The sequence below is a fragment of the Camelus ferus genome, chromosome 18 (genome assembly GCF_009834535.1).
Source record: "Camelus ferus isolate YT-003-E chromosome 18, BCGSAC_Cfer_1.0, whole genome shotgun sequence".
Classification (NCBI taxonomy): Eukaryota; Metazoa; Chordata; class Mammalia; order Artiodactyla; family Camelidae; genus Camelus; species Camelus ferus.
Window position 1 is genome coordinate 10,463,266 of NC_045713.1, and position 25,316 is coordinate 10,488,581.

The 25,316-nt window shown below is 53.0% G+C and overlaps 1 protein-coding gene across 5 annotated transcripts in view; it reads left to right on the top strand.

The window, feature by feature from the left end:
- The window catches only part of SDK1 (sidekick cell adhesion molecule 1), a 718,389-nt gene that overhangs the window by 495,002 nt on the left and 198,071 nt on the right, over positions 1-25,316 (top strand). For all 5 annotated transcript variants that reach the window (XM_032459946.1, XM_032459947.1, XM_032459948.1 and 2 more), the window contains exons 6-8: positions 15,199-15,310; positions 15,943-16,133; positions 23,167-23,250. In XM_032459946.1, the coding sequence (XP_032315837.1) occupies positions 15,199-15,310; positions 15,943-16,133; positions 23,167-23,250 (387 nt within the window). The remainder of the gene's footprint in view (positions 1-15,198; positions 15,311-15,942; positions 16,134-23,166; positions 23,251-25,316) is intronic.

Consider the following 25,316-nt stretch of genomic DNA (forward strand, 5'->3'; position numbering starts at 1 on the left):
CAGAGCATGGCCAGCAGCACAGGCTTCACGTGGGAGCTGAAGGATCTAGAATCTCAGCTCCACCCAGATCTGCTGATTTGGAATCTGCATTTGAACAGGATCCCCAGATGACCTGTGTGCACATAAAAATTTGAGAAGCACCAGCTTAGAAGATACAAATAAAAAGGTCTTAAAAACATTTGTAAAACTGTATGTGGTTTTTCAGTGCTTTGGAGACTGAAAACGCTGATGTCAGATTAAGCTAATTAGTGGGTGGGTTGAAATTAATTAACCAGAAAAGGCTCTCTGAGGAAAATAAAGTTCGTACCAGGTTTGGGAAAAAGAAAAGTGTACTTAGAAATGTATTTAAGATTTGTATTTTTACATCATCTAGAACGCCTTCTCTATAGCCGTTCTCAGGAAAGCCCAGTTGTGAAAGAACAGTGCTTTCTGCATCTGTCTGACTGAATTATTTTTTTATTCCATTATTTTTCTTTATGTAAAGAACAGCAAATATGCATGTATAGAATTATTTCTTCCCCCTTTCCTGCCTCAAAAGCAACACATCATCTACACTGTTCAGCACTTTGCTCTTTTCACTTATCAGGACGTCTTAGAGCTCTTTCTGTCCCAGTCTAGAAAGAGCTTCCTCCTCATTGTCTTCACGGCTCATAACGTCTAGGAGCACAGATGTGGGTGTCATTGTACGGCCATGGATGTGGGTGTCACTGTATGCTTTGTTTTCAAAATGTTTAGAAGGCCTTTTCCCAACAGTAACCAACACTTACATGTGGGAGGTCCTACACCCGGAGAATAATTACTAAATAAATCTGTGTTAAATTTCTACATCTTTTCTACAAATGGACTCCTTCAGGTAGCCACCACTTGTTTCATTTGGGGTTATTTTAGGCTAATGTGTCTTTCCCAAACAGTAGTTAATTTTCAAAATAAAGGAACAGAGCACTTGTAATCCAATAGATTTTTTAAGGACTCAACCAAAGGCAGCTCCCTCTTTTGGGGGAAATGATTATGGGGAAAATCCTTGTCTGATATTCAGGCGTGTGGGGCCAATTCTAAGCTCCTTAAACCTCTCCCCCCCTCGGTGAGCCCCAGCGCGCGTCGCACCTGCTGGCTAAGGAGAGCGCCATCCGAGCCCGTCCCTCTCGCCCTCTGCGCAGCTCAGGGGCGTGCCACTGCTCAGAGACAAGGTGTCCCGTGGATAGAACAGGACTACGTCAAACTTTTAAATAAATGGATGCCATCCTCTTATTGGAAGTTTCGGGAGAGTTTTGGTGGAAGCGCCCGTTGCTTAATGATTTGCCGTGATGGCTTTTGGATTTCCTATAAATTCTCTATCAGTCTGTCGGCGCCGTCTCGCAGGAAGCTGTCTGCCCACGCTGCTTAAAACGGCACAAGGTGCTAAGCGTGTGAACACACTCTTAGAGCTCGTTTGTTTGAATTGATAGTTTGCACTGCCCGGATCTGCTGAGTAATCAGCGACCTTCCACGTTTTAAAGAGGCCTGCACTGAGCAGCCTCTTCGTGCATTTGAACAGTCACATAGGTGGGTTTAGGACTTCACTTTTTATCCATCTGCCCTCCGGTCTGTGTGAGCAGACTGCTCATGTCTGCCAGGCGTGCTCTCGGAACACTCGCCGTAGTCTGTCTGTAAGCCGCTCTCTTAACAGGGGTCTCAGCTGTGTCCTTCACACACAGCTTCTGTTCCGTGCTCTCCCCCTCTGTCTGCCGTCAGCCTCAAGAGTTATTGCTGCTGTTGATTTCGGACCAAAATATAAATGAGATTGTGTTGACATTTTTTTAAAACCTTTGCTTCCTCGCAGATTGAGTAGAGAACCAGTTGGTTTAAATAGATAACCTTGGGTCATGTCGGCAAATGTCTTGTTCTAGCTGAGTGCTCCGTGCTTGCGCTGTGGGACTGACTTTATTCATTTAAAGGAAGTTAGGGCAGACAGGAAAAGAGATATTTCCTTCTCTGAAGATTTCCTGATTTGTTGGTACCTCTGTTGTGACACCCAAGAGTAATTCTGATGCAGCAACTCTCGCAAAAAGAAAAGAGATGGGAAACAGAAGAGGAAATTCCTCATGGTGATGAGTTCTCATCCTTCCCTCAGAGCCGCCGTGGGCCCGGCTCCGTCTGTGCTCCTCGTCGGCGACAGTGACCCACCTAATTCCCAGAGACAGACGGGCAGAGAGTGCACACGTGAGATGAGCCAGGATCCACCTTGTGCTCAGATCGCGCGGGCACCGCTACCGCTCTCCAGCCCCTCGGGGTCCAGGCTCTCCCCACAGGGTAAGGACTCTCCCAGGGAACTGAGCCCACAGCCTGTCCTGGCGCAGTGGCGGCGGTCAGCCCGCCGTGCCGGCCCAGGGTGCATCCCTGCCTGGCCCACGTGGAGAGGTGGTGGCGTGAAGGCTTCACTCCCCCTCCGGACAGAAGTGCTCCTGGATCCTAATGTCAGGAAACAGGACGCGGTTCTCTTCCTGGAATTCGCTTGGAGCGAATATGGGCAAAGGACTTGGTTAGCCAGCAAGCTGTCCACTCACTGATGCTGTTCTGGAACGTGTAGGGCTCGCGGTGGCTTGATGCTGGTTAGGCTAGAAATCCTGCAAGATTCTCTGTCTCACAGTCTGCCCGCTTCTAAGATGGACTGAATACAAAAGTGATGACCTAGCCCGCGGCCGAGGAAGGGCTCGTCCGTGTATTTGTACCAACATCTGCGTTTGAAGTGGGGATACGGAGGGAAAGAAAGTGGCTGATGAAATGTTTCTTCAGTTCTGGGCATAACCACCTTTCAGGATTTCAGTTTTATGAAACACTAAGCATGTGGGTGAGAGGTTTTATTTGGTTTGGGATGTCTAGTTTGAAAAGCTCTAGTTTTATTTAGGACGTCAGTCCTATATGAACAAATAAAAAGAAAAGTCATCTTTTGGTCTGTGGGGTGCCCCTCCCGGTGAGGCGCTGAAACAAATATCGGCCGCTCTGGTCTCTGTGTTTTCACGTGGCTGGGGGAGGTGTAAAATGTAAGGCTTGCCATTTTACATTGCTCCAGTCAAGCAAAGTCTTCAAAAAGTCACAGCCCTGGGCGTGTTCCACGGCGGCGTGGCTTCTTTATAACGAGACTGAGTTTGCCTTGAGCTTCAGTTGCCACGATTCCCAGTCTGTGAGTTGGACAGTGGAGTCGGCAGCCAGGTGAAGCAACTCCAGTTCAGTCTGGTTTTGTAAAGATCTTTATAGTAGTGTGGGGGGGCGAGGGGGGCGCCGTTGCGATTTTCCAGATGTATTCTGTGGAGCAGACTGTGACCCCCGTTCCCTCTGATTTATCTCCTTCTCTCTTTTTTCTTTCTCTCGTGTGCTCAGAGCATTTGTTAAGGTAATTTTCTGTTTTCTCCAGGGACTCAGGATTGAATTTCTTTGTTCTTGGTTTTATCTGTTAGAGGCACTTGTCTCGTTACAGTTTCTATCTGTGAAGCACGCTGTGTATCAAACACCCGATCTGCGGCGGGATCCGAGCCTGGCAGAGTCACGTGCGTGTCTCAGGGGCAGGGCTGTGCGGCTCTCCACGAACTGACGTGCAAAACTCTTGTCTTGGGAAGAGATCTGATTATCTTAGGAACAGATATTGGCATCTATTTGGAAAGTGTAAAGTTAGGTTCATTCGATTTGGCAGGCAGCTGTTGGGCGTTCCTGTTTGCCAGAGGCTCTGAAGACGACAGGGGTCACGAGAATCTCTTCCCTCAGGTTTACAAGGGATGGGGCAGATGTGTGCGGGAACGGACGCCCTTGTCTGAAGGAGACCGGCCTGGCCTCAGTCGCCCCCAGAAGCACAGTGTGTGAGCTCAACAGAGACGTGGGTTAGTTTATTCAGAGGCAACCCCAGGAAGCCGGGCAGAGGCGCGGGCAGAGGAGGCGAGGAAGGGACAGACACCGGTGCAGGGACCTCAGTGAGCTCCTGGCCTGGGTCCCCCAGGGAGCCCCAGGGAGACCGTATAGAAGCCACTTTCCGGTGGCTTGCCGGAGGGGAGAAAGCTCACGCTTTATTCGCTGAGAACAACTTCCCGGGACATTAGTGTACAGGCGTCCTGGCTCACCTCCCCATCTCCCCGTAGGTCAGGCCTGCCCCTGGCCAGAGAGGGACCTCGGTGGGAGCTGGCAGCGCTTGCAGAGAGCCGTGGCTTTGGACGGGGCCCGGGGCCGGGGCCGGGCGTGGGCAGCACCAGCTGCACAGGGATGTTAACCAAGTGGGAAAGGGCACTGCTTACCCCGCGGACAGAAACCTGAGACCCAGAGCTGTCAAACTCCTGGAAGGAAAGATGGGGAGAAGCTTCGTGACCTTGGATTTGGCACTGATTTCTTAGCTGTGACACCACATCACAGGCAGCAAAAGAGAAAATATGTGAATTGGACTTCGTCAAAAATAAACGCTCTGTGCATCAGAGGGCACTGTGAACAGAGTGAAAAGGCAGCCATGGAGTTGGGGGGATATTTCTAAATCACCTTTCTGGTAAGGGATTAATACTCAGAAAATGTGGAGAACTGCTACTAAACTCAACAACCAGACAGCCTGGCTTAAAAACTGAGCAAAGTTGACACAACGTTGTAAACTGACTCCACTCCAATAAAAACAATAAAAAGAAATGAGCCAAGACTAGAATAGACATTTCTCCAAAAGAATGAAATTAGAACATTCTCTAACACCACATACAAAAATAAAACTCAAACTGGATAAAAGACCTAAATGTAAGACCGGATCCTCTAAGACCCCAGAGGAGGACGTAGGCAGAACCTCCTGGACCCAGATCACAGCAATATATTTTGGATCCACCTCCTCAAGTAAAGGAAATCAAAGCAAAAATAAACAGATGAGACCTAATTAAACGCAAAAGATTTTGCACAGCAAAGGAAACCTTCAACAAAACGAAAAGACAACCTACTGAATGGGAACAAATATTTGCAGATGACGTGAGTGATAAGGGTTGATATCCAACATCTATGAACCGCGGTGCCGACGTCACTACCCATCAGGGAGATGCCGGCAACGCTGCAGTGAGGTCCGCCTCACCCCTGCCTGACGGCCACCATCAAAGAGAACACAGATGACAGGTGTTGGCGAGGATGTGGAGAAAAGGGAACCCTCGTGCACGGCTGGTATGTAAATTGGTGCAGCCACTGTGGAAAACAGTATGGAGTTTCCTCAAAAAACTAAAAACAGAACTGCCGTATGACCCAGCAGTTCCACTCCTGGCTGTGTATCTGAAAAAAACAAAAACATGATTTGAAAAGATGCATGCACCCCAATGTTCATAGCAGCATCATTTACAGTTGTCAAGATATGGAGGCAAGCTAAGTGCCCATCAACAGATGAGTGGATAAAGAAACTCCGAGATATAGATACATATGTATCTCATACATACATACAGTGGAATACTACTCAGCCGTTAAATGAAATTCTGCCATTTGCAGCAACATGGATGGACTTGGAGGGCATTAGGCTGAGTGAAATAAGTAAGACAGAGAAAGACAAATACTGTATGAAATAGCTTAATGTGAAATCTAAAAATCATAACAAAAAAGCAGCAGACTCACAGATACAGAGAACAAACTAGTGCTTACCAGTGAGGAGGGGAGGGGAGCAGGACATAAAGATGGAGGGAGTGGGAGGTACAGACTGCTGGGCATAAACAGGCTCAAGGATGTATGTACAACAGAAAATGTGGCCAATGTTTTGTAATAACTGTAAATGGACAGTAACCTTTAAAAATTGTAAAAACAGTACAAAATACCTTTTAAAATAATAATAAATAAATGAAAACCGAGCGAAGATAAGAACAACATTTCTCCAAAGATAACACACAGGCGGCCAACAAACGCACGGAAGGATGGGCCACCTCACTGATCATTAGGGGAATGACAGCCAAATGGGATCCCACTTGCCAGGCACTAGGGTGGCTATTTTGAAAAGAACCTAAACAAAGGAAAAACAAGTGTTGGCGAGCACGTGGAGAAATTAGAACTCTTTTTGCATTGCTGGTGGGGATGTATAGTTGCACAGCCACCGTGGACAGTGGTATGGTGAGTCCTCAAAAAATTAAACACAGAGTTAGCATACGATTTAGACCCCAAAGAACTGAAAACAGAGGCTTGAACAGACATTCACACGCCCATGATTGTAGCAGCATCATTCACAGTAGCCAAAAGGTGGAAGCCACCAAGTGTTTATCAGTGGATGAGCGGATGAACAGAGCGTGGTCCATCCACACAACGGGACATCAGTCACACTTAAAACAGGATGAGATTCTGACACGTGTTACAACGTAGGTGAACCCTGAAGACATTACACTGAGTGAAAGGAGCCTGTCACAGAAGAACAAACACCGTCCGATTCCGCTGACATGGGGCCCCCAGAGTAAGGTTCACAGAAGCCGAAGGCGGCATGTGGGCGGCGAGGGCTGGGGAGAAAGGAAGGAGGAGTGGCCGTTTAAGGGGGACAGAGTCTCAGTTTGGGAAGATGGAAGAATTCTGTAGAGGGATTGTAGTGATGGTCACACAACCATGTAAATTACTGCCACAGACCTGCACACTTAACAGTGGTTAAAAGGGGAAATTTCATATTATGTATATTTAACCACAGTTTTTAAAAAGTGTGCCACAGGTACCAAGAGGAAAGATCACTTTAACTGAGGGCCCAGGAAGCCTTCCTGGAGGAGGTGACCAGTTCCCTGGGATTTCAGGGGGCTGCAGAGGAGCAGCAGAGAGGGGTAGGTGAGAATGGAGAACACTGCTGCAGGCAGGGCGCTCAGGTCCGAGGAGGGCACAGCACACTGTCAGTGTGGCTCTTGTTCTCTAGGCGATGGCGTTCTGGTCATTACAGACAAGATCAGATGTGGCTGTGATTCCTCCATCCAAGCCCGCCAGCTGCAGGGGTGTTCTGCCTGCAGCTGTGCCAGCCTCTAAGTGCTTTACGTCTCATTTGAACTTCGAGAAAAATTTTTTTCCTTGGAAGTCTTCCAGCTGGGGGTGGAGGGGACCGAGGCTTCAAAGGCCCCCCCAAGGGGTCCTGTGGTTCCCCGCTGTCTTTGCTGATCGCCTCAGATGGGCACCACTGGCCGGGGGGCTTGGGCCCCACGCCCAGATTTGCATGTTTGGCAGAATTACTTACGGCCATTTCTCATTGAAGCCAAGAGTGACCTTGTGCCGAGGAACATTCTCAATAATTTGAGTGCCTTTGGAAAATTGACCTAACTTCGTGAAAAATACCCTTATTCCTCAGCCCCACGCAAACTGTATATGGTCCCAATTTTTCTATTGGTTAGGGTTCTTCTACTATTAAACAGTAGATGATGTGTTTATGTGTTTAAATAAAATGCGGGTCATCACTCTTGTCTCTCGAATGAGCTGTTTGGATCACTCCTGCGTCCAGTCAGTGCAATCCTAGACCCACGCGCCTGGTCTGTGGTTTACCAGTTCACGCTCGTCCCCGAATAAACACATGCGGAAGCCTACTGTAGAGCCGCCTTTTATCACCTTCATTCTTCTCTGCCTGGTAGAAAGCTGATGAAAAGACATTTTTTGTCACGCTCCATTCGTTTCCAAATGTGCGAGTTTTCAAATATGTTATAAATGAGAAGAGAAGGGAGCTGCCGGATTGTTTGTCAGACTGTCATAGTATTTTATTTATCGTCTCCTGTCAGTAGAGAAGTCCAGGAGTGTATTGAGATAAAAATGGAAGTTCATGTAAAGATAAAATTGTAAATGGGAGGTACTGCTGTATTTCTCCCATTTTTCTTTCCCTCCTCCTGTTGGACAGTAAACAAAAAGAAGTGAGTCCGCTGGCGCACACTCGTCTGGAGGGAACAACGTTTCTGTCATCGGGGTTGCCTACACGTGCTGCCCCCCGCCCCAGGCACCCCTCACTGCCGCTCACTGCGCCGCCGTGACCGCTTCGAGGCTGTGACTGGGTTCCGGGGAATGAGCGATAAAGGACGGGGAGGTTTTCTCAGACACCGGCACACATGGCAGCGGACGATCCCAGACGTTTGCACGCCCACCGCCCCATCCGGGAGCCGGTGAGCAGGAACCGAAGAGGGAATTTGGGGAAAGAAAGAGGTGGGAGGCGCTTTCTGTTTCGTGATTGCGGTTTTTCCAGTCAGGAGAAGAGTCATGCTGCTCAGTTCATTTTTCACGATAAAGCGCATCTTCCAAGTGCCCAGGTTGTGCCTTGAGAAGCTTCCCTTTTGGAGTCTGGGGGGGGTGACCTGGTCCGCCTGCGCCTACAGCCCTGTCACTGTAGCACATAGGAACACAAACACTGATAACCACTTCTCCGGGTCCTCGGGGGTGCCACATAATATGTACACGCACAGACACCTCCTGGTCTCGTCAGAAATACGTGCCCTGAAGGGTTCAGCTTTGTAGGAGTCGTGCTGTCAAGACGCCGGCTCCCCGTGGTGGGATCAGACACACCTGTTGAGATGCTTTTTCATAGGTTCTTTTTTGAAAGAAAGAAGGCTGCATCTTTTTAAATGAGTTGTTGAGATCTTTGGAAGGAGGAGTGTGGGGAAGTGTGTGCAGACCGCTCCCTCCCTCTGAGCCGTGAGCCGGGCTGCAGGCCTCCCCCAGGGTCCTCACTCCCAGCCCCACATGCCCAGCACACAGGCCCAAGCATCTTCGGGGTGTCTGTGGGGAGGGGTCCCTGGCAGAAGAGGAGGTGAAACCCCAGGGCAGAGCGGGGACTGAGGGCCTCCTCCCGCATCCACCACAGTGTTCACGCCTCCAGGTCCTGCGCCCTGTCTGCGTGCCAGGCTCTGTATGACGTGTGTCATGTACACATACATTCACACATCAAAAATGAGGGTCTGAAATGTGCACTCCTGTTTTCAGCGGCCCTGTGAGATGGACATCGTTCTGCAAATTAGGAAGATGAGGTTCAGAGGAGTAAAGTAACTTGCTTCCAGTTGGGAGCCAGGGCATCTCCACTGGATTCTAAACTCATTTCTCTTCCTAACTATACCTCTGAGCTGCTGGCCACGTGAGAACCTCATCTGGGGTAGTTGGGGGAGGGGAGAGGAGCTTGAAATGGAAGGGACCAAGGACTGGGGTGAGGCAGCTTCCAGGGGCCTGGCCGGTCCACATGTGCAGGTTGGAGCAGGTGAGAAGAAAGGGCTGGCAGGCAGCAGCAGGCACGTGAGCAGGGCCAGCACTGCCTGCGCGCAGGGTGGGGCTATCCCACGCACAGAGAGACGCGAGCCAGTAACTGGGACCTGGGAAGAGGCCTCGTTACAGGGACAAGAGTCGGGGAGGGGTGAGATCAGCTGCGACTTGGAGGGTGTTCACAGCCAGGCAAGTCATGTTCCTGGCTTCAGGCCTCAGGAACGATTCCAGACTCCACCCAGGGAAAGCGTGGGGCTCCGTGGAGGGGACCGGGAGGGGGGCCTGCAGGGACTAAGTGCTGAGTGTCCTTGTGTCTGGTGTGCGTGCTGGGGCACAGGGCCCTGTGGGACACATCCCCCTGGCAGCCCACACTGGACTTGGCCACCATGCTCAGAGCCCAGGAGAGCCCAGCCCAGCTGGCCAGGGCAGGAGCTGAGACCCCGGTGAGGGAGACTCTGTCTGGTCATCAGCCCACAGGCGTGGGCAGTTTGCCTTGCCTTTTTTTTTTTTTTTACTATGAAGAGAGAGAGAACTGGTTTTTACTCCTGCCTAGGAGCGTGACCCCGAACCAGTGGTCTCAGCCACAGGCCATCCTGCAGCACAGTGGACATCTGGCAGTGCCCAGGGCTGTTTGTTTACATTGCACCCCAGAGCTTATGTATCTTACAACTGGGAGTTTGTGTCTTCTGACCGCCTTCACCCATTTCTTCCTCCTCCCACTCCTCGCCTCTGCTAACCACCAGTCTGTTCTCTTGAGTTCCACTTTTTTGATGCCACATAGAAGTGAGGTCATACAGTATTTGTCTTGCTCTGACTTATGATAATAACTTGGCATAATACCTTCTGGGTCCATCCATGTTGTTGCAAATGGCAGAGTTTCCTTCTTTTTCATGGCTGAGTAATATTCCATTATGTGCATCTACCACACTTCCTTTGTCCATTCCTCTGCTGATGGACACAGGTTGTTTCCATGTCATTGGTGAATAATGCTGCAGTGAATGCGAGGATGTGGATATTTCTTGGAGACCCATCTGTTTCCTTCATATATGCAGTTGACCCTTGAAAAACACGAGTTTGGACAGCATGGGCCCATTTTTTAAACAATGCAAAACAGTTTTATTTGGATGCATAACAGTGAGGATTAGGGCCCTAGATGAAAAGGAAGGCAGTCTTCTGTCAAATGGACAAGATCAAGGTCCTTAAGTAGCTGACTCTAGGACTGGCTGGATGGGACAACCTGCCGTGTTGCTTCAGAGGCATCCAGTGGTAGTAAACATGACAGTAACTACACAGTCTGCACTCGGTGGCGCCTCAGATGTGGAACTGCATATATGGAGGAGCCACGTATACGGAGGGCCAGTGCAGTTACATGCGGATTTTCACCTGCTGGAGCGTCGACACTTTGTCACCCCCATGTTGCTCAGGGGTCAGCTGTGTACCCAGGAGTGGACTGGTGGGTCATATGGTAGTTCTATTTTTAATATGTAATTTTTGGAGGAATGGGCAGCTTTCCAAAGAGGTGGTAGTGTGGATAAGACATGTGAGAGAGCTTTGGGAGCAGAGAGGCAAAGACCGAGCGTGGAGGGGTGCCCAGGCCGCTGATGAGCCTTGAGACCTGTGAGAACCCCACCTACAACAGGCGCAGAACCAGATTCCCTTACCCCTGGCCCTCCCATCTCACAAACAGTAGCTCCCCTCTCGGCCCCAGTCCCACAGTCACCCCCAAGTCCAGTCCATCAGCAACTGTGTGCCTGTGCCTTTGAGAAAAGTCCCAGATCTGGTTCCCACCTCCATGCACGAATTACTTTGTCTTGCACGAGTGCCTGCCGTCACCTGGCTGGTCTCCCGTGTCCTCCTTTGCCCACTGCAGTCTCCAGAGTTTTTATTTTATTTTATTTTATTTTATTTTATTTTATTTTATTTTATTTTATTTTATTTTATTTCTCGCTCTTTTTTAAAATTGAAGTATGTATAGTCAGTTTACAATGTTGTGTCAATTCCTGGTGCACAGCATAATGTCTCATTCGTCTGTGTATATACATGTATTCCTTTTCACATTCTTTTTCATTATAAATTACTACTAGATATTAAATGTAGTTTCCTGTGCTATATACAATGGAATACTACTCAGCCATAAAAAGATTAGAATAAGGCCATTTCCAGAGTTTGGTTCTTTTAACACAAGGTCCTATCCTCTCCCCCCTCTGCCCTAGACCTTCCAGTGGCTTTCAGTTGTGCGCCGGCTGGTTCCTTCCCTCCAGGTCTCGTCCACCAGCTCCGGCCACTCCCGCGGCTCCAACGCGCGGTCTGTGTGACTTGCTGGGTACCCTCAGGCTGCCCTCCCACCCAAGGCACTGTCTCGATCACAGGGAAGCGGGCTGTTTTCCAGTCATCCTACTTTATCTGCAGTAATTCCACCGCTTAGCATTTCAAGTGGGTTTGAATTTTTTCTTTCTGTTTGAGAGAGCTGATATTTAAATGCACTTTGTAATTAAATGTAAACCGGGCAACTTCTCCCTGCTCAGCCTCTTTGGTGGTTAAGGGGTTCACGCGGGGGAAACTGACGCGGACTGTGTGCCGTTCCCCTCGGCTGAGACCTTTGTCCCCCGGACCACAGAGCACTTGCCTCCGTGCCTTTGAAGCTACCTGGCGCCCAGGGGGCTGACCGCAGCCGGAACCCCCAACCACCTGCCCCCGCCTGGGAAGCGTGCCGCTGACAGAGCTACAGGAGAGTCTCAGAGGGAGGCGCTTGGGGGAGGAGCGTTCCAGCCAGCTTAATTCGGGGCTAACCGAGCACAGCCCAAGGTTTACGAGGAGGCGACGTCACGTGACGCCGGGCCTCAGTCTTCCCATCTACGAAAAGGCAATACTAACAGCTCCCTTAAGAGCTTGTTGCCAACGGGGCAACCCGTGTGAGGGTGAACATGCGGCGAAACGCTAAGTGGCCGGATGGGCGCTCGGTGAAGCCGTTTCCTTCCCTCTTTCCCGTTTGTTCTCAGTCTTCTCAGGAATAATTCTTAACACGTTGGCATATGGTAGCTTTGAAATGGTTTTTCAATGCGGAACACTGAAGGAGAGGGCAGTTTTCCTGGTGGTGGTGGTAGTGGCTCATTATTATGGAATATTTATGAAAAATTAACCAACCATTGAGCATTTGTTGGGTGCCTGTTATATCTTAGATTCTGTGGGAACAGCAGAGATGAAGTGGTTGCTTTATTCTTTCAAAAATGCCCAGATAGTCTTCTTTGCATTTTTTCTCCTAAAAATTGAATGTAGGGGAAAAAATTGGTAGAAAAATCAGCTTGGCAGGTTAAAAATGCACACCCGTTACCTCCCCTCCCTTAAAAAAGGAGTAAAAGCCCCTAAAATGCGGTAAAGGAAGAAGAGACTCAGGCCCACGTGACACGGAGGGCGAGTGAGGGATGAGTGCAGAGTCTGTACGGAGGGCTTACGACCCCGGGGGACGCTCTCAGCGCGGGGACACCTGGCGCGGGCCTGGCCACAGAGGAGCGGTTCTGACACAGACCTCAACCCAGGGGTTAGTTAGTGCTTTGTGTCTGGAACGGTCTGCTTCCTGCCTCACACGGTGTGCAGAACACTCAGCGGCTGAAGTGAGCAGACAGACAGACAGACAGAGAGGCAGGTGGGTTAGGGTTCTTCTCCACTGAGAATAAATGACTTCGGACCAAAGGCCTCTGCACTCCGGGGACCAGGGTCCCTTCGGAACAACACTGGGCTCCCCGCCTGACTGAAGCAAAGCTGCCAATTGCCGAGTTAAATATTCCCATTTTGGGGGCACGGTCTGGGGGGTTCTGTTCCGTTTCCAGCCTCCTTGTGCTGTTTTTTTAGTCCATGTGCACGTGTGAATTTGCCTGAAATTTAAAAACAGGTTTGTCTTTAAGAAGCAAGTGTGCCAGCACTGTGTGATCTGATGAACACTGTCCTCGCCCCTGGGAGAGCTGGGTGCCGGGCACCTCCGTGAACTTTTACTGAAGTGTTGTTCGCGCAGTTTCCATAGAAAACGTGCAGGCCCTGCCGCCCCGAGACCTTGCTTCAGTCCTGCCGTCCTCGTCTCCTTGAGTCAAGGTCCCTTTACCAGCACGTGTGTATGCTGGGTGTGTGGCAGACACACTCTTTTTAGGGCCTGTTACATTTTCTGCATCTCGTGTACCTACTTCTCTAACAGGTGTCACGTGTGATTCATGCGTCATGAGAAAGAACAGAGGAGTCGGGGTCCAGAGGCTGGGGGGGTGGGGGTGAGAACAGATGGACGTATACCAGCCAATATTAAGCTGGTCGCTCGACTTGTCCTGTTGACCCTGCGGGGTGAGGGGACTGGACCTCGTGTGATTGTGCGGGCTGAGTGTGCGATATAAATAAAAGTTACTGTTCCTCGTGAGTGTCCATGCCGAGCCGCTTCCTCTCCCCCCCCCCCCCCGATGGGGCTGGGGGGTCGCACATCCCCCAGCGGCTGCAGATGCTGCTGCTCTGTCTCGGGCACGATCCAGTCCAGGCTGACCAGCCGGGGACCGTCCTCCGGGCCAGGGACAAGTGCTGAGCATGGGCTCCCCGTGCTGCGCGGGGGCAGAGCAGTGATTAGTGCCCAGTTAGCACCTTGCCGGTGCCCTCTGCGTGCTCCCCGCTGCTCTCCTTCGCTTCGCGGAACTATTGGCAAATATTAGCTTCTCAGGTCGTTTCTCCTCATCAGCGACTTTCGCAGGTGACAGGCAGGCGTTCATCTGATTGGCATTCCGCCTTTGTTCTCCGTCCCCTCACGAGCGTGTCTGTTCTCCAGCATCTCCTGGGAAACCTGATGACTGGACCCACGAGCCCTGCACTTCTGCCAACGGAGAACGTTGCAGGGAAGCTCTCCAGGGAGCCCTGCGAGGTCAGGGGAGGTGAAGCCTGCCTCCTGCTTTCCAGGGACCTCCGGGTACCCGAGAACTGGCCTCACATTATGGAATCGATGTTTATAGGTTTAGAAAAATTGATTTGTTGGCTCTGCCTGCATCAAGCTTTTTTATTTTTTATTTTTAATTCACATGAACCTTTCATTCAAAACCATCACAGACGGCTTAGGCAGTGAAAGCCAGAACACAGAGCAGAGGCAACCTGGTATCAGTAAGCAGTCAGTCCCCCGTCTCCGTGCTGTCCTCCCCCGATGGCCCTGACTGCACTGCCAGCCAGGTGGGGCCTCCCAGAGTTGTTCCACTGCTCCCGGTGGTGGTGGGTCCCTTCAGTGCCAAGTTCTACAGCGAGCGTTTTGCATTTGCTGTGATGTCAATTCATTTTTATTTCCAGTCTCTTCCGTCTCCACCCTCTATTGAAATTCCTGATCTAGAAATGTTGGATCAGTCTTCATTTTCCATAAATAAACAGTAGTAACGTGCACTGTGGGTAGTTGATTTTAATATTACATGTATTTGCGAGAAAAGTGGCAAAAAATGTGTCATGGTATTTTTCTCCTCCCTTGTCACCAGAAGTATGAGCTAAATTATTTATAGTCTGAAACTCACACAACAGAGGTGGATTCAGGACGGTTAAGTTTCTTTCCTGGAAAGAACTGCGCACCTTGTTAACAGAACGTGTTTCCTCCGGGAGCCCACTCGGGCCCCAAGAGGAGACAAGCGTGCCTGAGAGAATGCCCGACGCGTGAAAACTTTGTGAGGTTGGGTAGATTTGAAAGTAGTGGGTAGACAGACTAGGTAACTCCGTGAGCAAACTCTTAGATCAATTAAAAAAAATAACAAAGCCAGCAAGCATTTTGGAAAATGCGCAGCAGTTGAATGCGGCAGGAGGCGCAGCAGGAGGCTCTGGGTGCTCTCGGGTTCCTGTCCGGACATCCGCTCCTGGGCTGTGGACTCCACCCCGGGCTCCTGCAGCCGGGCAGAGGCCTGGAGGACACTGAGGGCTCCCAGGGGGGCAGGTCGCTAAGACACTGGAGTCCTGTCCACGCGGCCTGACGGGATTCCTGTTTGTCACGCTTCCAGTCCTCAGACTTCCTGGTACCTTGGAGAGGAGTTCCACGGGCTTTTGTTTTCTCTGCCACAGGGGATGTCGGCGCTCCTGAAGCCACGGCCCCCGTCATCGTGGTCCCCCCGCGCAACAGGAGTGTGGTGGCCGGGTCCAGCGAGGCCACCTTGGAGTGTGTGGCCAGTGCCAGGTACGCCTGTGTGTGGTTTGCTCCTCTGTCTGGGGGGGTCCTGTTCCTCCAGCCGGGCGTGTGCGCAGCGTGCTCGGGAGGACAGGGACGCCGTGTGCAGACTTGTCCCCGAGCCCCGTTCTGCCGTGTCTGTGCTGACTACAGCATTTGCGCTGGAAAGCAGTGCTTTTCCACGCGGCGTGGGGCATGGTGGGGCGCCTTCTCCGAGATTCCCACCGAGGAGGGGAGAGGCCCTGGGGCGTCTGGCCGCAAAGGGAACAGTTACTCCTGTCCTCTGCGGTCCTGGGTGTTCTCGGCCCAGTTAGCGCCACCGTCACCTCCCAGGTAGCCGTGTCCCCGAGCAGTATTTATTTTCGACATTCTTTTCCTGAGCAAATGGAATCGTTAGCACTTACGGTCCATTGCTGCTGCAATTAGCTATCCTTGCTCAATAGCCCTTGAGCAGAATGCGTCGCGGATGCGCCATCGGGGAGGGAGCTCTGTCTGGATTGATTTTTAAATGTCTGTTGTTCAGCCCACCGCAGCTCCTGGTAGAATTAGCTTTGTCAAGCCCATGCTGAGTGCCTGAAATTATTACGATTGCCATCAACATGATCCACAGTCATGGTGCCTAACACCCTTCCTCCTCACAGGCCTGTGGAGGAGCTGAGTGTGACCTGGAAGAGAAACGGGGTGACAGTCACCAGCGGGCTCCACAGCTTTGGGAGGCGCCTCACCGTCAGCAACCCGACCTCAGCGGACACTGGGCTGTACGTCTGCGAGGCAGCGCTGCGGGGGAGCGGCTTTCAGCCGGCCAGAGCCAGCGCCTTCCTCTCTATCATAGGTAACGCTCCCGCGGACCGCAGTGTGGTCTCCTGGGGGTGGGGGCAGCCCCAGCACCAGCCATGAAAACTACCTAGTTAACACCTGTATTTCACTGACTTAGCCTTTAATTCAGCAAATGGTGGTGTGGTTGAACTTACCTCCCAAATTCTGCCTTTTCTTCCTTCCCAAGAGTATAAATGCATTGAGTCAAACAGTCGATGTTTTGAAAATGTGCAAGAAACAGTCTGAAATTTTCCAGCTGTAGAGCTTGGGAAATAGAGTTCTGGCATCCGGGGCGTGTTGCCCAGCTTCCTGTGCTGGCCTTCCTGCCACAAGGCTTTCCTGTAACTCTCATTTGGCTGTTGTGATCGGTGTTCAAAGATTAATCTGTTAGCACTAGTGTTTACTTTTTGACCCTGAAGGAAAGTCAGAAAGTCTTGAATGTTACCTTTCGGTAGACTAAGAAGTGAGAACAGAGATGCCCCTTAAACCAGGGAGAAGGAGGAGACCAAACAAGGCCCACGAGAGCCGCTCTAAGTGCTGGAAAGTACTGGTGTTCAGGAAGCGTGCATTGTCCAGTGACTCAGGGGACCTGCCGTCTGTTTTCAGATTATGATAAGATTGCATTAAATTGTGGGGCCAGGGCCTTTATTTCTGTCATTTTTTTCTGCTCCTGTAATACTTCCAGGCCTCTGACGCGGCTGCGATCACGACTGCAGTGACCTGTCTAGCAGAGTGGTGGCCACTGCAGATAAGAGCTGCCCTAGAGGGCGGTCGACTCCAGGAGGGGAATCTGTACTTTTGTCCCCTTCTCTTGGCAAGTAAGGGAGATTGGGACAGGAAAGATCACAGGCGCAGAAGCCCTTGGGGAGGTAGCTCCTTGCGGGACGTGTTCTGCAGTTTGCCATGTGGCCAGTTTCAAAAAGATAAAGCCTTGTGTTTTCATCAGAAATTAGCAAGTGAGAAGAAATACTGCATAAAAGGCACATGTCACATGCCTTTAAATCACTGGGAAGTGGTTCTGTGGCCTGAAAATGACTCTGTCAAATTCACGTGATGCGAGCCTGTCAGTCCCTCTGAAAGACGTGCACACATTTTAAAAGCATCAGAAGAAGCCGGTTTCGAGTCGCAAATCACTGTCGATTCTCCACTGGAGATCCGAGCTGGTTCTCAGCTGCCTCTCTCGCCCGTACTGAAGAGACATCAAGACGTGAATACGACCTTTCCGTGGGGGTGAGCTGCAGCTCTGTGAGCTCAGCACCTTACAGACTGAACCCAAATTAAAGCGGGTGACGTGTGAATCTCCGGCAGACAGGACTAAACCGTGTAAAAACATCCTAAGGTAGTTTAAATAAGAGAAGAAAATTTATCTCTCTGTAAACTGGAACTTGTGTTTCCATCATAATTCCTTTTTACAAGTATTTAAATCTATCAGACGCACTTGGCTTTCGCATCTGCAGGTGAATTCCAGGGCCGACTGCGTCTGTCCTCCCCTGAGCTCCCTGTCCCCGTGATCTGGCTTTTAAAGCTACACGAACGCACAGGCTTCTCTGTGGTGTTGATTTAAAACCCCTTATTCACGAGAACCTGCTGTGACAGGTGGGATTTTGTGGGTGCACCATCCTGGGAAAGCCTGGAGAGCCTCTGTCGATGCCGAGTGACCTGGGGGATTAGGACCCCGAGCCCTGCGATCATGGAGGGGGGTGTCCCAGGACACACGGTTGGCTTCCAGGTCACAGCGCGGTCCCCGGGGGACCGTGAGAAGGGCTGTGGGTGTGAGCACACAGATGCGAGACAGCAGACGCACCGGCTTCCCTTACCCTGGCTTTGCACTGTGGAGATGGGCGGGTGAGCTCAGCTGTTTACCCCCCCTGCCAACCTCCTGCCACGTTGCTTACTGTCTGAGGGTCAAACAGCACCCAGGGGCTGACTGGGCCAACATGGCACCTGCCAAAGGGCCCTCCCTACACAGGGACATGGCCCCCGGGGCTCGCCGTCCACCGTCTCCAGCACCTAATTCTCCACCTGCCCTACACGGAATTTGCTGCTGTTTTCTCAGCCATCTTCTCCTGACCTGCCCGTCCAGTCCCTACACGATGACCTCCCACCCCCTACCCCTCACCGCACGCGGCAGGGCCGATGCCCGGCCTCCCAGCGCGACCCCCACCCCCCCAATGCCTGAGTGTCTGTTCCCTTCTGTTTCCTACCTCTTCTGGCAGCTGGGGTGACCACCAGGTGGGCTCAGATCTCTGGGGAGGCCCACCCAAGACTTTGACCATCACCTTTCAGACCCCAGAGCGCTCTGGGAGGAGTGGCCTCTCCCCCAGGCCCCAGCTCATCTGCTTGGTGGGTCCGCGTGTCCCTCAGGACTCCTCTCAGTTGTCCCCACTTGTTCTGTGACTCTCTCGGGCCTTCCACCCCGGAGAGGAGTGACACTGTCCCCGCTGCTCCCCTGCAGGGAGGGGACGCGCTGGCAGGTCGGGGATGCTCCGCGCGTAGCGGGATGGGCTCTGGAGGCAGGACGGGGTCAGGTTCTTACGGCACCAACCTCCGCGGGCCCCGGAGGCCACACGTGTGAACGTCCATACTGCAGAAAGGGACTCCAGTCGGATGGTGAGGACTGTCTGAAGCGGTGTGGGTCACAGAGGACTGGAGTGGCAGCCTTGGGAGCTGTCGGTGGGACCCTGATGACACGTCGCACTGCCTTAGTTATCTACCAGCGATGGTTGCCTGACGCGTCCCCCACGTGGGCCCGCTGCCCCTGCAGCCTGGGCGGCCCGCCGTCCGCGGAGGCGGCGCTCCTCTCTCGGGGTGAACAAAGCGACAAGCCTCTCACCAGTACTGCGGTGGGACCCAGCGGGTCCGTCCCCGCCCGGGCCACGGGTCTGGTCCCACGCAGAGCACAGCCTGCACACGCGTGTCCTGCTCGCGGGCGCGTCCTGTGACCCGCTGCCTCCTTCCCTCCCGCCCAGACCCCCGGTGGGCAGAGTGACGACTGTGCAGAGCTTTCTGTCTGTCTCAAGTCTCTTCTGACTTTTTATACACTCATCACTTGGAAACTCCCATCTCTTATGCTATTAAAACAGCAAGTGACATCTCTCAGCTGATACCAACACCGCTCTCGAGAAGTTGCTCTCCCGGAGCTGAGCACCTCTTACAAGCTTGTTCCCGACACGGGTTCCTCCTTCCCTCCCTCGTTCTCTTCCTTCCCGCTCCCAGTCTTTACAGGGGCAATCACTGAGGCCCCCACCGTTCCGGGAGTGCTTACTGGGGCTGCGTGTTGGACGCCGTGCCGGGCCCTGGGGCAGGGAGGGGAGGGTGGTCCCCGGCACCGAGCTTGTGTGGAGGACGGCCCCTTGGCTCCACGGTTCAGCACAGCAAGTGCGGGGCCCCGGGCCGTGCAGGGCCCCCGGGCCGTGCGGGGCAGGGCTCTCCCAGAATCGCGGGAGAGGGGCCCCCACAGCAGCTCAGGCCGGAGGAGAACCCTGCAGGGAGCACAGCCCTCTCCTCATGGAGCTTCCCGGCCTACCTGCTGAGGATGAACCTAAGATGTCTTTTTTTTAATGATTTTCACGTACGACCCGTATCAGAAGCACCCAAGCTCAGTTACTGGTGTCTCACCGCGACGGTGGAGCTTACCCGGGTGGCTTCTTATCACTGAGTGAAGCTCAGAAAGTAGAGACGTGGCAGAGCTGTTCCTGGAAAAAAAGTAAATTCGTGGGCGGCAAACCCCAGACGCTGCTGGATGGCCGACTTCTGGACGCAGCCTGGGCGGCTCCCGGTGCCCCGAGGGGAGCAGGGGCGCCGTGCAGGGAGCTCTCCCACAGGCCATCCGCTCTCCAGGCCCCTCCAGCCCTGCCTCCCCTGCTGCCCCACCTGTCCTTCCCGCGCGGGCATGGCACATGGGGGCACAAAGCGGAGGTGCCGGCCGGGGTGGGAGGGAGGAGGGCCTGCAAGACGAGTGAGACGTCTGTCTCTCCGCCCCTACGGGAGTGTAGGGTCCCCGGGGCTTTGGTGATGTCCTCCACGGGTTCTCTGGGAGGTGGTTTCCAAGTGTCTTCTCTGAAATTGTGCCGGGGGCTAAAAACAGATGACCAAGGCAAGTTCTTCCCTGGAGAAGCCACCAGTGTGGCAGGGAGACCAACGTGGGGGCAGACGATGCAGATGTGGGTCCTTGGCACCGAGGGGCCCGTGGCAGTGCAGACCCAGCCCGAGGAGCCGGGCGGCTCTGTGGGAGAAGGGATATGAGGACGGGATTTGAAGATGGAGCCCGAATTCGCTCACAGGGCAGGTGGAGAAGGACGCTCCACGCGGAGGAACTCAGACAAGCGGACGGCCGTCGTGTCGCTCTCGTGCAGAACAACACCAGCTCAACAGCTGGAAGCGACCAGGTGTCCCAAGGCCGACAGTGAAGCTGTGCCGGGCCGGGCACTCACCTGGAGGCTCTGGGAGACTCCACCCTGCTCCGTCAGTGGCTGGCAGTTCATGTGGCCGCGGACCAGGGTCCCCTCTGCTTCTTGGCCGTTGGCTGGGTCATGGCCGGGTTCTCGAGACCTCAGCATCCCCATTACAGCCTCCTTCGCCTTCACAGCAGCAGCAGCAGCCGAGTCCTCTGGGAACACCCCTCCTGCCATCACTCCCGCTTCCAGCTGGAGAAGGTTCTCCGCTTCCAAGGCTTCCTGTGATGAGGCTGGGCCCACGCAGCTGATCTAAAATAACCTCCCCATTTTTAGGTCGATAACCTTAGTCACGTCGGCAGGGTCCCCCTTGCCGTGGAGTGTGTTACAGGGAGTACAGAGCGGTGACGTGTGCCAGGCGCCCAGGGTGATGCCTGGGTGGGGATGGCAATGCTCGGAGAGGCGTGGTCCTGGCCGGACCTGTGGTCCCTGAGGCACCTCCAGCCCCAGGGCCAGGCGTTGGTCAGTCAGGCCAGCCTCTGGGCATTGGGTAAGGAGCGCCTTGGTCTCTGGCCCCAGGCGGGTCCCTCCCTGGCACGTGGGGAGGCCCCGGGCACTGCCGAGCAAGGAAGAGCAGCACCAGGATGTGGGCCAGCGCGCCAGACAGCATCAGAGATGCGTCCCTCGGGAGGTGTCTGGTCCTGAGACGTGGAGCATATATGTGTGTGGATTTTCACCATCGAAGTGTAACTCCTCCCGGGTGAATCTCAGGGGAACTGTGCTGAGTGGAAACAGGCTACATACTGCACAGTTCCACTTGTGTAGTGTTCCTGGAGAGCCAGTGTTAGAGACGGGAAGCAGGTGAGGGGTGGGCAGAGGTGCAGAAGGGACCTGGGGCGGGGTGGGCGTGGTTGCAGAGGGCAGCCTGGAGGACGCTGGGGGGGCACCCATCCTGCACCCTGATGGTGGTGCGGACGTGCAGCCCTGCACGAGTGGTGACAGTGCGTGGGACCAAACATGCACACACGTGCACATGCACAAGCACAAGCAAGACAGGGAGGGTGAGTGCTGCAGGCTGCCCGTCTCGCCTGCGGCGTCTTGGCTGCAATGTTGGACTGTGGTTCTGCAGATGCCACCACTGGGGAAACTAGTAAAGGACATCTGGGGTCTTCCTCTGTTATTTCTCACAACCGCCTGGGACCTTCCCACGATCACAAACTAAAATGTTTAATTTGGAAAAGGAAAGCAGTGGTCAGTCACAGCCAGATGCTGACATTTCACTGACCTCGCTTCTCCTTGCACCCCTTCAGTGGGATCGTGGGGCAGATCCTGGCTTCAGCGTCCACTGATGACTCGAGGCGTGGCCTGCGTGCGAGAGCCTTGGCAGCGGGCAGCGTCTGCGCAGTTAGAACACAGACGCCGCCGCACTCTCGTGGTTACCTAAGGAGATGCGTGAGAGCATGTGAGTGTGCAATGAAGACTAGGTCGGAGAGAGAGAAGCTGACCCTTCTCAGTGCCTCCTGAGGCCTGGTCTACGCCCACACGACCAAGGAGGGGCCCTGCCTCCAATTAGTGAACTTGCAGCTGTGGCCCCGGCCAGAGGGGCTCTTTGCGCAGCGTGTTCCTGCTGGAGTGATGCCGGTAGCTCAGGAGTGGGACCCAACTCCTCCAGCAGGAGCCTTCAGCCTCGTCTCCGTCACCCTTTCTTTGAGATGCCAAGTGTTCATGTCTCTTTTTCCTCTGTTAGGTCCCGCCCTGTTTGAAACATACAGTCGATACAGGAGGCATGCCAGCCTGTATCACCCACATTCGACACACTCACAGTGACGGCAGACCGCCCGGAAGGCCGCGCCCAGAGAGCAGCTGTCCCACAGCGAGTGGGCACAGTGCTCTTCTGTCATCGTGGTAATGACATCACTGCCACCATCACACTCCTAAGCTTGGCCATGCCACTGTTGAGTTCCTGCTGCATAAACCGAGAAAAGCACTGCAGTTCACTCTCTGAGGAAATTCATTGCTTGATTCAACCACTGTTTTTTGGTGGTTGGTGAATGGGCGAGCAGGGTACCTGGAGACGGGCAAGTGGCCGAGTCCCCTTTGGCTCTGAAGAGGGGCCAGAGGCCCAGTCTCTCTCTTCTCTTCGCTGTTATTCTGTATTCCACTAAGTACTAAATCTGCATTTTGGAGAAGAGCCGTGAAGACCTTAACCGATGTGTGAGTGGGCCGCCCTGCTCCCCGACGCAGGCCGGGCGCCCGGCGGGGGCACTTTGCTTGACGTGCTTCGTGAGCTGTGGTTTGGTTTAGATACTGAAGCAAATTTTGGTTTAGCCTACAGAACAGGGTGCTGTAAATATAAGCCTTCATGACCCTCGTGGGACGGTCCTTCTACGTGTGAATTAAGATACTCTGTGATTCAGGCCTGTAAACCGAGAAGTAGCCATCGCCCTGAGTAGTAATTTGCTTTCTGAAACCTTAGACTATAGATTGCGTTTGGCCTCGGCTCACTGAACTCGGAGTTTGTGTGCACGCTGGTAACTAATGAGGTTTGCCGAAAGAGTTTTTAAAAGGAGTTCAAACTCTCTTAGGCCATAAGGGTCTTCTGAAATATGCCAGTGTTTGCTTAGGGGCTGTTTTGTTTTTCTTTCTTGGTTAAAGAGCCACCGTATTTCACCGCTGAACCTGCGAGCCGGATGTCGGCGGACGTGGGAGAGTCCGTGGACCTGGTGTGCGGAGCCGCGGGTGAGTGCGGGCCGGCTGCGCGCAGGCCCGGCGGGGCCGCCCTCTGTGTGGGGACACGCTGGCCGCGATGCTTAGAGACGGGCCTGTGGCTCGGTCACTGAGCATGTGACCTTGAAGGCACCTGGCCTCGCTTAGCCCGTGTTCCTCACCTGCAAAGCAGGGACAACAGCATTTACCCCAGGGAACAGCAAGGAAGTCTTAACCTCGCCGTCCCAGCAGAGGGACAGCGTCTTGTCCCCTCGACTCCCTTCAAGGGCTCTGATCCCACAGGATCGTGAACCCCCAGGACCTGGGGCAGGAAGCCCATTCTCACCACGGGGTGACTGGGACCAGCGAGCACTCCGCTCTGCGAGAAGAGAGGTGGTTTTCAATCCTTTGGACAGGAACTCTTCCCGTTTCTCTGCCTTTTCTGCTTTGGTGGGCGTTTCCACACTTACTCAGGGAATTCTGCTGCTTGTCCACATGCCTGCCTCGATCCCTGCAGCCCGCCGACCCCGTCTCGTGTCCCACACTCCGGCCCTCGTGCCCAACGCCCCGCAGCTCCATTAGCGTCAGTGCTCTGGAGTTTGTCAGGAAATGAAAACACCTTTTCCTGTCACACTGGTCTGTCTGCAGGGTGGGTATCTGCTTCTAAGAGCTTGAGGGGTAAGGATGACTAGCAACTCTGTGACTCTTCAGAACAGTTCCGTCAGAGAGGTGACTGCCTCACTGCACACAGGAGCACAGACCCTTAGAGGGCAGAGCTAAGTGACGTGCTAGGGGTGCGGAGCCAGGAAGTGGAGACACGTGTGAAGTCGGCACCCAGGGCCTGAGGTCAGGCGCTGCTCACTGACCACCGGATGGGCAGCCTCCCAGGGCCACGTGGTGATGGAGGCCGGATCCGAACCCACATCCTCCAGCTACCAGAGCAGGTGCTGAGGCTGGGACCGCTGGCTTCTCCCTGAGAGCCAAGGCCCTGGGACCTGGAACGAACCGATGATCGGTGGGTCCATCCACATCACTTTTCATTTCTGGAAAGAGGTGGTGGTGCCACTCGGAACAGTGGCCCTGAGACCCTCCCTCTCTGTCCTCCTCCTGCAGTGGCCGCTCCTGCCCAGACGTGTTTCCTTCGTGCTCCTGGTCCCCAGCCCCTGGCCCCTCGCATGGCCGCTGTTACCCATCTGCCCCAGCAGGACCTCCCGGGGGAGGCGCAGGAGCGGCAGAGAGAAGAATGATGCGAATTTTAAGTGGAAATATTTTCCTTCCTGTGGTTGCATTGTTCTCGCTTCGGTATAAACACCAGCTTTTTAAGGCCAACAACTCTGTGAAAGTGAAGCTATAAAATATTTAGAGCGCTTATATTTTAGAAGCGAGAGTCCGCAGTACTGCGGGATAAGATTTCTGTTTATGACATGAAAGTGCCCCGAAACAGAAATACTCCCAGTTCTCTATATGCTAACAATTATTTTTCAATAAATGACAATTTTAAGCTCTCCCCTTGACAAGAGAACGCTCTTTCTTGCATGATTTCTGCAGAGTAAACTGCTCATTAAGGACAGGCTTATAAATATATACTGATCGGGTCTCTCAGCGTTCTGTCGGCATCATATAATTTACTGCTTTCTTTTAATTTTGACAATGAAGCTGTAGCAGCGTGCGAAGTGGTTATTCTCTATGAAAGCTACATCATGTAATTGCTGTTACGAGATTTTACATGAATCCGTTATGCTTTTACCTTGAAATGGATTTTTTTTAATTTCCTGATTTAACGAAAAGTGACAGGAAACATAATTAAGGCAAAGAACAGAATCTAAGAATATATTATCTTGAAATATTCCGCAGCATTAAGTTTATTTATTAAAGAAGACGTCCTACACCTGCACAGGGTCTGAGGCAGGGACTGGGGTGCCTTTCACCATGAACCATGTCAAGAGGCTTTATTTTAATTCGTTGTATATTAAGGGAAACTGAGGCACGGAACTATCTGAGATCCAGATGTTCTGCACTTTTCCGTCAGCCCCACAACAAGCATACTGCAGCTCAGGACCCTCGTCTTGCGTGCCTTGGTCCAGTTTCATGGACGGCCT